The 14,903-nt window shown below is 43.8% G+C and overlaps 1 protein-coding gene across 10 annotated transcripts in view; it reads left to right on the top strand.

Moving 5' to 3' along the window:
• Positions 1-14,903, top strand: part of GPHN (gephyrin) — a 2,075,463-nt gene that overhangs the window by 1,735,769 nt on the left and 324,791 nt on the right. For 5 of the 10 annotated variants that reach the window (XM_086937114.1, XM_086937116.1, XM_086937117.1 and 2 more), the window contains one exon: positions 13,265-13,297. The exons of the other annotated variants lie outside the window; for them this stretch is intronic. In XM_086937114.1, the coding sequence (XP_086793240.1) occupies positions 13,265-13,297 (33 nt within the window). The remainder of the gene's footprint in view (positions 1-13,264; positions 13,298-14,903) is intronic. 10 annotated transcript variants of the gene reach the window in all.

The raw sequence follows: 14,903 nt of genomic DNA on the forward strand, positions 1-14,903 counted from the left end.
GAGTGGATGACGACCAGCGCGCTATATAAGTGTCACTGATTGATTGATTGAGTATGGTAAGTTCATTGGTTGAAACATTACCATTTCAGGTTTAGAGGGTGGATAGAGGAAGCAAATCTTTACAGCCCTTTTCAGAAGACTGTCAAAATTATATATTTTGGAGCCATATTATCCTAAGTTTATTGGTTGAAACAGGACCTTTTGAAATCTCTAAAAAGCTCATGGTCTGGTAGTAGCACATATGTAGGAATTTATTTATGAATAGTCTTATATGGCACAGCTCAGTGCAGTTTTGTATTATTCAGTAACTTACGCAATCATATAGAGGCATCTTTTTCAGACAGTGAAGTTAGAGGGAGAGAATGCCAAGGTGGAGGGCGCAGTGGTGCCTTCTGGCTTGAAGGCAAGTGTACATGGAAAATATAGGCAGAGTTGGATCTGAGATGAGACACTGGATGCAAGCAGCCCTAGTTTGTCTTAGTGCCTAGTTTCACACACACATCTTTGGTAGGAAGAGTTATTGGATTGACTAGCATCTACCATTCAGTGGATGCAAATTGTTTTAGATGAATGAATGCGGAGGTTACACACAGATTTAATATTTGATTTTGTCCTTTAAGTATTTTAAAACCAACTGGAAAATTGTTTTCTCGTAGTGCAAGAACAAATAACATCTGTTCAATTATCTAATGGTCAAACAACAGAGATCTGCTATAGTGGTATGACTGAATCTGACTTCAGTCATTTATTTATTTTACTAGCAGCCCGTCCCGAAGTTGTCCGGGAGCAAAATGCTGCTTCAGGGCCGCAGCCCGTCCCGACGTTGTCCGGGGTTCCCCGGAGCGCAACTGCCACCTTCAGGGCCCCCAATCAGCCGAACCGCCACCTTCATGGCCCCCAATCATCCGCACACAGTTCACCGCTCCTCCCCGCGCTAACGGGCCACTCCTCCCCGCGCTTCACTTAGCCGCACACGTTCCGCCTACTCCCAGCACTTCACTGAGCCGCACACGTTCCGCCTCCTCCCAGCGCTCCCGCGCTTCACCTACCTCAGCCCGACTTCACCGCTCCTCATTCCGCCTCCTCCCATTGCTTCAGTCAGCTCCTCCCCGCTCTTCATCTATCTCAGCCCGACTTCACCGCTGCTGTCCGCCGCTCCTCCCCACGCTAGATGATATCAGCACGCACGTCCACGTTGTGTGCTCACACGGCCGGCGCTACTTCTTAGGGACTACTTTTTTTTATTGTTTATTTTAAATTACGTTTATTTTTATTTTTTTTATAGCCTATGTCCATCTACAGGACCCCCCCTTTCCAACGCTGTATTGGGTGTTGCGATTGGTTGTGTACTTTTCGAGTTTACCTGGCTCAAAGGACACAGTTCTCTCTTTATAATAGTAGTATAGATTTGTAATATTTCTGAAGTGCGGTCCGTCTGCAAAGGGAAGCAGTGCAGTGAACATTTGACGAAATGCAAAATAAAAACACTTAAATAAGAAAAGGCTCAATTGTGAAATAATTACAGCAATTCAAATCGTAAAAAAAATCAACGAAAAGGTGGGCTAGCTCTCCTCAGTGGGTTTGCAAGTTGCAGTTTCTTTGGTTCCTTACCGGTATGTCTTGGCCTTGTTGTAGCTACAAGAGTTTGGTCATGTTATGTCTGGTGCCAGATGATTCTTCCATTACCTAGCTTCTACAGCCTGCTCTTTGACTTTTGTAGTGTATCCAAAATAGACTTTTTATCTTGGAATTTGCTTTCAGCCCATCCAAGCCAATTCCTTCTTCAACATGGCGCTAAACACTCATCGGTCTGTTTTGGATGATGAGAAGAGATTGCTCTTTAAAGCCCAAAAGAAGATCACATTCCACTCTCTAGTACAAACACCAAGGCATCATGTTTGTATATTTATCATTCTCTTGATTTCTTCTTTACATTTAGGTCTCATTACTCTCTCTTACCTCAGTGGATCACAACAGACTCAGTTCAAGAAACTTAACAGGCCCACCTTGACTTTAAGCTATTAACTGTTGGACTCAGAACTGAAATGTCTTCGAATGGGGGATCCCTTAAATAGTGATTTGATTTGATTGATTGATTTGATTTATAAATTTATAGAGCGCACAAATGCTCAAGGGAGTCTTGGCGCTGAGTTAAATGCAAAAAACGACTGAACCTACTGGTGACATAGAGTCTAAGTAAGATGTGAAGAACCACGTTTATGCACTCTCCAACGAGTCCACAGACAAAATACAGAGATCACAACATATACTTCCCTTAGGCATGGGTGCCAGCTGATACACTGGAGCTTTCACACCTAACACGCCAACTAACGTAGGCACTTCTGAAGTTGGAATGGGCCAACACGTTTTCTCTCTGTCTCCCTTTCTCTTTCTCTCTGTCCTGTTTCTCTCATCTATTAGTGGCGTGGGAGAAGAATATGTGGCCTGTCGAGGAATAGGAGTAACAGGTATTCCAAGAAGGAGCATATTCATTCTTTCTTTATCCATTATTGCATGAAGCAATATCATAACTAATGCTCATGCCACATTTGTCTTCTGTAGTTTAAAGGTGAAAACTATGATGCTGACAATACTGTCACTGACCACCAACAATACCATTATTCATAAGATCAGTCTAGTACGATTTAATAATTCCTTGGAAAGAATGGACATTTGTCGGAGATATTAAGCAGGAGAAACCTAATCTGCTTGAACTCTGATTAACTTCTTCGACCTGTTTTGGTTGAATTTAGGTATTGGACCTGCTGATACAAAATAATGATACCTGTTCGCCATTCTACTAGGATGGTTTCACCTCTGTGGTGAACATTTAACTTCTGCGTGGCACTGCCTACGAGGATTGTCATCCGTTTAAAAACACCATGCGTAGTGCCATCCTTAAAACAGACTCTTCCCTATGACGCTTTGCTGGTTTTGCCCCCAAGAGAACCATTCTCATTTCATCTCAATCTCATTTTCTCGGTGTTTCAGAAAATTTCTAGAAGACATTGCATTGTGTTTATTGATTACAGGTATTGATTACAGGTCTCCTAAAATTCTTAATTGTGTTTGTATCAAAGTTCTTGGGTATTCTGAAACAAAGGAGAGGCCAACGAGTTAAGGAGGTCAGACAGAAAACTAGCACTGAAACGTTACTACGTTTCAGCTGGATTTAAAGTCTGCTTTTCGAATCCAAAATGATAAAAACATTTGCAGAAGTATTCAGCGTCCGCTGCTGGTAGAAATTGTTTTTTTTTTTTGGATAGTCGGATATCAGACAACTTATTAAATAATAAAAAATCAGAAGCCTTTGTACATTTCACTTAAATGGTTGTGCCATTTGTTATAAAGAAATGTGAAATACTGTAGTTTCGTATTGTCACAAGTGAGTTTTGCCAATATACCAATCAAACACGAATGCCTCCAATCATCTACACATTTCTTCCGCTCTGATTTCCACGGTGAGATAAAACAAATAAATCATCTTGCATATCTACCCACCAAAATGCCACAGGCGAAAACCCATTCATTCGTTTTGGCAAAAAAAAAGATAGTATTGTTTTTTATCTCTATTCTTGCTACATCCATCTCAATGAAAAACCTTAACCACCATGATAGGCTATCTGCAGTTATTCAACACTAATATCATTTATTTAAGTTTGACAGATTGTAGTTTCAGTGGCAAATGTTTGTTAATTTCAAAATCATATTAGTCCATATTCACTCAAATAAAAAAGTGAAGGGACCTTTTGCATAGTAATACCCTGGTACATTCGACGTACACCACCGCACTTCCATCTCAAATAGATACAGCTATTTGTTGAAACACCAGATGGTGAACATCTGTTCTTTCAGTTCCACTTAATGCACCACGTTTCTGATGGATACATCTGCCAGTGTATTCCTCACCTTGTGAATATCCCCCTGCGTCAGCAACGTTCGGAAAATTCTTTTGTAGCAAGCCGGCGTGGACGACGTCATAGGAGCACGGCATCGCGCGCCACTCTGACTGACGTCACTGACTCCTTATTAGGCCTACGTCGGCGTGATGACATCAGTTCCCTTTTTACCGCGTCGTCGACGCTAACGGTTTCGAGGGATCTTCTGTTGTGTTAGTAGTAACTTTGTTACTATTGAGAGTTTTCCGTATCTTTTCGGTATCACTGTCTTCTGTCGTGATGTCTTCGAAGAAGACTGGGTTTAAACCGTGTGGTGCATGCGGAAAGATGATGTCTATCACAGACCCGCATGAGGACTGTCTATGGTGCCTGGGTTTGGATCATGACGTCCAGGGTTGTCGGTCCTGTTTGAAAATGAATCCGAAGGCTCTTCGTGAACGTGAGGCGAAACTCCTTGTTGCTAAATTAAAGGGTAAGGAAGCCAGGAAGAGTTTGAGGTCGAGATCGAGACGCCCAAAGTCGAGGTTGAGGTCCCGGTCGAGGTCGGCTTCGAAGTCGACTTCGGGACATGTTTCCAGATCATCAAAGAAAAAGCATAAGGCACCATTCGGGAAAAGGATCGGATTCGAAAACGAAGTCGGATTCGAAGTAGTCTTCTAGAAGGCATCGTAAGGACATGGTGTCTCCCTCTCCAGGATCCTTCACATTTTTTAAACGCCATGTATGGTGTTTATGCGAGAGCCATGTACCTCTCTGGAGCACCGGCTGGTCCCATGGGTCCATTGGCATACAATTTGGGGGTCCCCCAAGCTTTTGCTCCAGCGCCGTTTCTGACGTTTATGCCAGCTCCGGCTCCACCTTGGCATCTCTCGGCGCCGCTGAAGTCATTGACGCCGTTTACGGCTTCACCGGCTCCGGACCGACCTGGAGATCCAACTCGAAGTTCGACTCCGGCTCCAGCTCCATGTTCCACGCCGGCTCCAGCTCCACGTTCGACACCGGCTCCGGCGCCTTCGGAGTCGATACCGGATCCGACGACGTCGATTCAAAGAGAGAGGTTGAGGCGTGACGCACAGCGCCTTTTGGAGGAGCAGAGTTCTAGGGAAGCTGAAATTGAAGAAGGTGAGCTTCAAGAACAGGAAGATTATTTTGATGATCTACGAGACGCAAGTGGTCTAGAACTGTCTCCTGATTAGGAGTTAACCACGGTGTCTGATGATCCTTCTAAAGATGTGGCAAATTGTGGTAATTAAAAAGGCTGCAGATCTGCTGAATTTGACATTGCCATCTGTTGAGTATAAGTCGAACATTCTGACTGAAGTCCTCCATTCTCCATCATCTGTGGTTGAGCTTATACTTCCATTTACTGATGCCTTAACTGATCCCTTCCTGGAGGTATGGAGTAGACCTCTTACGGCTCCTGCAGTTTTTAAGGCAGTTGCAAGGAGTTATAGAGTGGCTCCTGGTGACCCTGACTTTTTGTCTACTCATCCCTTACCATAGAGTTTAGTAGTACAAGCTGCCTGCTTTAAAAAATTTGCAGGTGCTTTTCCCCAGGTACCTGGTGATAAGGATTCTAAAAAGCAGGACCAATCTGCAAAAAAAGTATTTTCATCATGCAGCATGGTCCTAAAATCTACAAATGCCACTTGTTTACTTGTTTACTGGGTCGTTATATCCATGCCTTGATGGATACTGTTAAAGTTGTCTCCTAAGCTTCCTGAGGAGGACAGGAACGTTTTTAATGAAGTGGTGTCTGACACGCAGGCTGCTGCTCGGCAGGTCATACAGAGCGGTATGGACACAGCAGATTCAGTGGCTAGATTGCCACTAGAAGAGCTGCCTGGCTGAAGACTTCCGAGTTCTCTACAGATGTTCAGGCTGCTTTGATGGATTTGCCCTTTGATGGCTCAGGCTTTTTTGGTAAAACAGCTGATGCTGCATTGGAAAGGTTCAAAGACAGCAGGGCAACTGCCAGGTCTTTGGGTTTGCAGACTAGAGGCTCTGTGGGCAAAAGATACAGGGGATTCGGAAGATATTCTTTTCGTCCCTATAAGCAGGCACAGCAGCAGCATCAGCAGCAAAATCCTTTGTACAAGTCATACAGAGGCAGACAAATCGCTTGTCCTCGTGGACGTCAGGCCTCCTCCTCCTCCTCCTCCTCCTCCACTTCCTCCTCTTCTGCCCACCCCCCTCCTACGACAGCAAAGCAGCCCTAGATCTGCCATTCCTGATCATGTGGGTCCTGTGGGGGGCCGGCTTACCTATTTTCTGCGCAATTGGGAATCGGTTATATCAGTTCTTTGGGTTCTCAATCTCGTAGAGAACGGGTGTGCTCTTCCCTTTCGGTAATTTCCCCCAAATTACCCTCCTTGCCAAGGTTTTTGCACGGAGGACCACCTATTGCTTCTGCAGGAGGAAGTCCTGGCACTGTTAAGAAAGGGTGCGATAGAGGTTGGTTCCGGAGCGGGAGAGGGGTCAGGGATGCTACTCCCGGTGTTTTCTGATTCCCAAGAAGGATGGCAGACTTCGTCCAATCCTAGATCTCAGGATCTTGAACCTTTACCTGAAACAGGAGAAGTTCAAGATGCTCACCCTTGCTCAGGTTCTTCAAGCGCTGCTGGAAGAAGACTGGATGGTGTCGATCGACTTGCAGGATGCATATTTTCACATCCCCATCCAGAAAGTATCTCTGTTTCACGGTGGGATCGCAACATTATCAGTTTGCAGTCCTTCCGTTTGGACTTACTACTGCGCCTTGAGTCTTCACCAAGGTGATTGCTGTGGTGGCAGCACATCTCAGAAGGTCAGGGATTCCAGTATTCCCTTATCTGGACGATTGGCTGATCAAAGCAGAGTCTCCAGAGAAAGTGCTCCATCATCTGCAAGAGACAACTCGGTTGTTGTACAGGTTGGGTTTTTCAATAAATATGCCCAAGTCTCACCTGGTGCTCTCCCAGCGAAACCTGTTCATAGGTGCTGTACTGGACAGAACTGTGTGTCGAGCATTCCCTCCACCTCAAAGGATTCTCGACATACAGGAAATTATTCCTTTATTTTACAATGGAGCGGTCGTTCCAGTCCTGAAGGTCCTTCGTCTGCTCGGTCTGATGGCTTCCTGCATTCTGTTGGTCAACCATGCACGCTGGCACATGAGGGCACTCCAGCGGTGTCTCTGCAGGCAGTGGTATCAGCACAACGGAGTCAATCAGGATCTCCAGAGAAACTGCAACGGATCTGTCTTGGTGGATCGTGGAAGGCAATCTGTCTCAAGGAAAGTCCTTTCATCTGCCTCCATCGGTGAGGTGCTGTCACGAAGCCGAGCTCCCTGACTTGGATGAGCTCCCTGACTCGGACGGACGGGGTGTACCTGCTAACATTTCTTCCTTTCCACCCCGTCCGCAGGATCCTTTGGATGTTTCCTGGGTTTCTCCGGCTCTGCCTTCAGTACTTCCGTCACTGCATCTGCCTTCTGTGACGCTGGGGGCGTGTTCTCCGGCAGTCGACCAATCAGGTGAACAGACGTCACCTGCAACTGTCCAATCGGACGAGCTGGGGGCGTTTAAGGAAGCCGCGTCTTGGATTGTCGGCGCGGAACTTCTGGGACGCCAGCCGACGCACGAGGAGAACGCCAAGGACGAAGAAGGAGGAAGCACCGTGGAACCGCTTCTGGGACCCCTGGAGCAGAGACTCGACAAGCCAGGAGGCCAACGTTACCACGAGCCGCCCCGCCACACTTCCAGGGGAGAAGTGTGGCTCCACAAGGTACGAGGGCGTTTTCAAGGATTGTTTAAATCACTGGGTGGGACGGGGTAGCCTGAGGGTGGTCACTGTCGCCGTACCCTGCCGTCCGTCTACACTTACAGACTGCTATAGATGGTGGTAGCACCCTGGTGATCCCTCACTACCCTACCCTCCTCTCATCTGTTGTACATATCGACCCCAGCCCCTAACGTGGCTGCTTTTCTTTTCCTTTTCCCGAGCTTATCCCGGGACCAGCGACCATCTCTGGTTACCTCAAGACGGGAACCGAAGACCCCGGAAGTCCACCAACGGAGAGATTCCAAGCTTGTGTTGTGTACCCTACTGGACATTGTGTTATTGAACCCCCCTTGAGACTACCCCGATACTGCCAAACCGAATAAAAACGGTTAAACATAGACTACGATTTGTGGCGACTCTCATTCTCCCGACCCCACTCCCCACAGGTGCTCATCTGGGGGATCTGGAGATCAAGGATCTTTGGTCTCCGGAGGAAAGGTTGCTTCATAGCAACCTTCTAGAATTGAGGGTGATCCGTCTGGCGCTCAAGGCCTTCCTCCCTTCCCTTCGCGTTCGGTCGGTTAGAGTCCTGACGGACAACACCACCGCTATGTGGTATGTCAACAAGCAGGGAGGAGTAGGGTCGCAGTGTCTCTGCAGAGAGGCTCTGCGTCTCTGGTCCTGGGTTCAGGACCATCAGATTTGTCTGATGGCAAATCATCTGGCCGGAATGCTGAAGGTACGTGTAGACAGTCTCAGTCTGCAGTTCTCAGCCAACCACTAGTGGAGGCTCCATCCAGAGGTAGTTCGTTACGTCTTTCGGACGTGGGCAACTCCTCAGGTGGACCTGTTCGCCTCTCGCGAGAATGCTCACTGCCCGTCATTCTGCAGTCTCCAGTATCCGATGCAGAGAACTTTGGGGAACGCGTTTCAGTTGAGTTGGGACACAAGACTCCTTTACGCGTTTCCTCCCATACTGTTGATTCCTTGGGTTCTGAGGAAGATACGTCAAGACCGGGCCCAAGTCATTTTGGTCGCCCCGGATTGGCCAAGAACGGTGTGGTACACAGATTTTCTCCACCTCTCCTCTTGCCTGCCGCTCTTTCTCCCTCTCAGGGCAGATCTCCTCTCTCAGATGGAGGGGCAGGTTCTACACCCCCACCTCCAGACCTTACACCTTCATGCCTGGAGATTGAACGGGGCAACCTGAATTCCGTTTCTCTCCCACATGCTGTGGTGGATGCCAATCTATCGGCTAGGCGTGACTCCACTAAGTCAATCTATTCTTACAGATGGTCTAAATTTGTTACTTGGTGTGGAGAGAGGTCCATTGACCCTTTGAAGGCTTGTTTGTCTAACATACTTCAGTTTGCTCTTTTCCTAGCTCAGCAAGGGTTTGCTGTAGCTACAGTCAAAGGTTATCTTTCGGCCTTGTCGGCATTTCTCTGTCTGTCGGATCAGCCGTCCTTGTTTGAATCTCCTGTTGTTTTAAGGTTTCTAAAGGGTCTAACAAATACATTTCCTCCTACTCCCTTTATTGTGCCTCAATGGGACTTGAATTTGGTGCTTACTTTTCTGATGGGTTCTCCTTTCGAACCTTTACATAACTGTCCCTTGAGACTTTTATCTTTTAAGACAGTCTTCCTGATTGCAATTACCTCGGCAAGGAGGGTAAGTGAGCTTCAAGCTCTTAGTTCAAAGCCCCCATTATTGACCATTCATACTGAACGAATGGTTCTCAGGACCAGGGCTACTTTTCTGCCTAAGGTGGTAACTCCCTTACATCTAGGACAGTCTATTACCCTCCCTACCTTCTATCCTCCCACTCACCCTTCCAAGGAGGAGGAGAGACTTCATCGCCTGGATCCTAAGAGAGCAATGAGCTTCTATCTGGATAGAACCAGAGAATTTAGAGTGGTTGACCAGCTATTTTTTTAGATTTGCTGGCTGCAAGAAAGGAAAGGCGGTGCACAAGTGCACACTTTCGAGATGGATTATCCTGTGCATTAAGATCTGCTACACCCTGGCGGGTAAGGAACCTCCAGAGGGTATGAGAGCTTATTCTACCAGAGCAAAGTCATCAACATCTGCTTTGTCTAGGGGTGTCCCTGTAGAAGACATTTGTTTAGCGGCAACTTGTGCTTCCCTCCACACTTTCGCGATGCATTACTGCTTGGATGCAGAAGTGAGGAGGGACCGCCATTTTGCGCATTCAGTCCTCCAGTATTTTCTGGTATAGGAGAGTGGACACCCTCCTCCGGGAGTGGGGACTGCTGTGGAATCTATTCACAAGGTGAGGAATCTACTGGCAGATGTATCCATCAGAAGAACAAGTTACTTACCTTCGGTAACGCTTTTTCTGGTGGATACAGTATCTGCCTGTGAATTCCTCACTGACCCACCCGCCTCCCCGTTGTCCACTCTTCTATATCTAGGTTTATGGCAATGTTTAAATGTATATATATATATATATATATATATATATATATATATATATATATATATATATATATATATATATATATATATATATATATATATATATATATATATATATATATATATATATATATATATATATATATATATATATATATATATATATATATATATATATATATATATATATATATATATATATATATATATATATATATATATATATATATATATATATATATATATATATATATATATATATATATATATTCCAGCAAAAGTTTTAGCGCAAAGCTGTGTTGGCCACTTGCAGCGGCGGGCCCCGGACGGGATCGCCAGTCCCTTAACACACCAACCAATTCGTTCACAGTCCACAAGACCGACGTCCAGGCCACAGGTAGTATTCAATTTGGATTTATTTCACAGCCCTACTCGACGCGTTTCGGGAATTGCCTTCCCTTTCTCACGAGTTAGTTTTTTTCATGCATTGTCTTCACACTGTGTGTTATCTTGAATATTATGTACTGTGTACACTGTATATGTATATATCTACTGTCATTGGTCCATCCGGGTGCCTCGAAGGCACGGAAAAAGGGCGGAACTGATGTCATCACGCCGACATAGGCCTAATAAGGAGTCAGTGACGTCAGTCGGAGTCACGCACGATGCCGTGCTCCTATGACGTCGTCCACGCCGGCGTGCTACAAAACATTTTCCGAACGTTGCTGACGGAGGGGGACATTCACAATGTGAGGAATCCACAGACAGATACTGTATCCACCAGAAAAAGCATTACCGAAGGTAAGTAACTAGTTCGTTTGGACACGTTACTAAGCTAAGGTACAGCTGGAAGGAGTATTATTTAAAGGACATTTTTATTCACAAATAATTTCCAATTTGAATGTTAGTCGAAACATCAGTACCCTAAATTCGCAGATTGCTGCCCTTCTCACATTTCTTATTGAGGACTTGTTTTGTGATGACTGATGCCATCTCAAAGTCCAATTTAATCATTTTTGGAAAGGTTTGGCTTCGAATCTAGAAAGAGAGCTAAGCACTCATCACTTTATCCAGTATACAGTGGCTGTTTTAGCAGTCTTGTAGAGGCCGCCTTAATCAGTGTGGAAGTCAAAGTGCCAAGTTAAGGAAGATTTCTATTTGAACAGGCTCAAGAAGTCGACTACTGAGCCAGAAATCAGCTTTTGTCTAATAAAGTGAATTCAGTGAGAGGAAAATCATATTGTGCCTCAGGAGTCCAAATCAATGTAAAAGGTACATTTTAACTTTTGACATGTTGCCTTATCGAGTATGTGATCAAAATACTACAATTCATATTGTCATGCTATTCCTGTAAGCCCTCCATCTATTTTGCACAGATTGGACACTAACCGAAGCCTTCTGTCAAAACTGATTTGCTCAATAACTGTCAGTCATTCTCCCCCCTTTGAGGGTAATGGCTGATTTTCTACATAGGAAGCCGAAATCCTCACTGAAGAGAAGCTCAATTAACTACTTTGGGCATTATTCTTTTAAACAGTGATCCTAACTAATATGGACGGCAGCCATTACACCCATGTGATCACTGCATGTAATGTCATGGTCCTTTCTGGGAAGAGATTTACGTGTGCACAGATCTCCTTCACCTGTATTGAAGATCTCATCTAATAGTGGTGTCTACCTCCAGAAAATCTGCCTCTCTACCATCCAGGCCTTGGGGTCAAAGGCATATGTGAAGCTGATTCCAATGAAAACAAAGTGTATTCCAATCGCAAACAGCAACAAATAGGCTTTAATCCAAGCATGATTGACTACAATGAACATTGATGGATTCTTATGCCAACTGTGCCAAGCCCCTTGTATCCTTTATTGACAGCAGTCTTTGCATCTAGACCCATTTTGCTAAGATGGCAAATAGACTGACACCAGATTTGAACTGTCTACGAAATCAAAGCCTATCAAATTCCTCATGGCTTCAGCACTTCACCCACTTTATTGTTGTGTCAAATCTATCAGCAACAATGTCTTACCTGCTGGCATCCTAGATATCGAACACACTTCTCTAAACCGCATTTTCCAAATTGCAGCATGGTTCATCAAGGGACTGAGAAAGTACGGCAGGATCATTATAGCACTCATCTAACTACATTGGTTTAATCTGCACGACTGAATCGCCCTCAGTATCTGCTATCTGCTGCTTCGTATTGAATGATGTTGCCTTCAACACGCCACCTTACAAAGCAGGCGTTATTAAGATCTGCAGTAATGCCTGGACACTGCCAAACTTTAAACCGAGAAATGCAAGAAGGAAAGGCAGAAATTTGCTTGCTATTAACCAATTTGTGAGCAACTCTTATTTGCTTTCTGTTTGTACCTACGCAGATAGTACAGTGCAATGTTGCATTGTATGTAGATACAAAGTTTATGGCTGCTAATACATACAGTATATAGATATAATACACATCTTATCTTTGTTGACCATTTTCATTCGCAGAATTCTCAAGGTGCTATTTGTTCATCAGGTTAGGTTAGGGGTGTGTTTTGTGCCAATTTGTACATAGTGTAAATGTACTACATTAAGAGATTTTGGTTGGGTAGGGGACAATTGGATATAATCTACACAGAAATGCATTCAATTTGCAATTTTGAATCAGACCATTATATATACATATAACATTCCATAAATCATATTTTGTGTCTAACTTTCATTTGTCTTTAAATCTATGTTCTCCATTGTTATGATATTCATATGCGCATCGCTACTTAGCTAATTAAATGCTAGTAATTTCTGCTTATATACCCGATGGCCATTACTGTGATCCCAGGTTAACAAATACTTAAAAAAGGAATGTGATTATTATTTTCCCTACTAATCTGTGTTTCAAATTGGATGGAATGAAAAAATAAGCAAAAATGTTTTGGGTTTTCCTGAAGAGACTTAATGTTATTGATGTCAGTAGAACATTGTATTTACATAGTTACTTCCAGAGAATAAAGATGGTTCGGTCTTGCAAGTAGCTTGGGTTTTTAACTATGTGTATGTAGAAATATATATGTTTACTTAGTAAGTGTTTTAATTATGTTAAAAAAGTCATCAAAGATATACCAAAAGAAAAATATTTACTTGATTAGAAAAAAAATTAAGTACTAACATATTTTTTTTCCAGGATATCTGGATTGCTGCCCCAGCCTTTTCTCAGGTGGTATCCTTGAGTTTCTGTATACTAGATTAGAGGTTTCTTCTTCAACAACTTTTTCACGTTTACACATACTTCTGTGGTAGTGTGTCTTGTGCCACCCAGGAGCGCCATTTTGTAAGATAGGGGGTGGGGAAAGCAGACCGAATAGTTAGGGTCTGTGCCATTTCAGCGCTCTGCTAAAACAGTGATCCATTAACCGCTGGTTTGTTTGCTCCCTTCTGCAACAAGGCACAAGGACTTGTGGTGACGAACGCAACACCAAAGGACAAAGGGAGTGTCATTTGGTGGTGTGACCCGTGCACCCACACACAAACTGGTGTGCTCGTGTGTTAAGCTCCAAATTGAAGATTAGTCTGCAAAATAAGGAGCACCATGATTTGAAGTAGTGTCCATAAAACAATGTGCAGAACAGAGCTGTAAAATGTATCACAAGGCAGTGGGATATCGTGGTAAATGTTACAGGTGACCCCCTACGCTATGGAACAATTCACTAACTGTGCAATGACTCCATAAGCTCTCCAACCAATCCAATGGATGGATTGGTTATCGAGAATGTGTTCACAGGTAGAAACGCACCTCTGTTGGACATGTCTGACCTTCCGTAAAGTTTCATGAAATGGCGCCCCTGGTTCGTTCCGTGTCGAAAGGTGCTGTCTGTCCATCTTCATTAGATCACTTGTATGGATTGTTTTCTATCTTTTTAGCTTTGTGTGTTGTTTAATTCTTTGTAATTTTTTTATGGCATTTTATATATATATATATATATATGTATGTGGGTGTTTGAATTTAAATAGTGTTATTGTGCTGTTTGTGGGTAAATAGTATTTATGTATTAAGTACGATTCAAAACTTACAGTGGTCAACTACTGCACTAAGAAAGGGGACTTTTATCTGACATGAGGGTGGATTTTTTGGTGTGACAATCCACGCAGTCTGGGCCCTTGTTGAACTCTCAACTTACAGTTGCATTATTTCCCCACTGTGAGAAGAAAGTGGCAGATGCTTTTCTTATGTGACATCACTTTGATAATTTTTTAATAAACACTATTTGTACTGCACCAAGTTTATTGTGAAAGCACAATCTCAACTCAGCAATGAAGCCTAATTTGGGATCCATTTATTTATTTAGTCTTTAGAAAGGTAAAAGGTATAACCATTTGTTTAAATGTCCAACTTATTGACTGGCTGTCCTTCCTAATTCCCAACACATTAAGGGATGTTTCAAATATTTGTACATACTTTTGAAATTGTGGCTAGTGTAAATTTGAGCCAATTTGAGTAGTCTCAAAAAAATCCTCTCACCTCCACTCTAATTCCCTCACATACCCTCCCCTGCTTTCATTCGATCAAAATAGAGATTAACATGCAAAGGTATGCAATGATATTTAATTGAACTCAGACTATCCGAAATAGTTTTTTGGGTGTGGATAATTATGCTTACGGTAAAATGCATTGCTCTCTTTGACACTGGTCTTGTTATGTTATGTTATAAGTTTTGTTGAGCGCGACAGCTGCCCCAGCAACGGGGCGTCCCGGCGCTAAGAACCATAGCATAACCAGCTGAGGAGGGGAGGGGAGGGAGACGAAACTACAGAAGTGGAAAGAG

Source organism: Lissotriton vulgaris, chromosome 9 (assembly GCF_964263255.1).
Source record: "Lissotriton vulgaris chromosome 9, aLisVul1.2, whole genome shotgun sequence".
NCBI lineage: Eukaryota > Metazoa > Chordata > Amphibia > Caudata > Salamandridae > Lissotriton > Lissotriton vulgaris.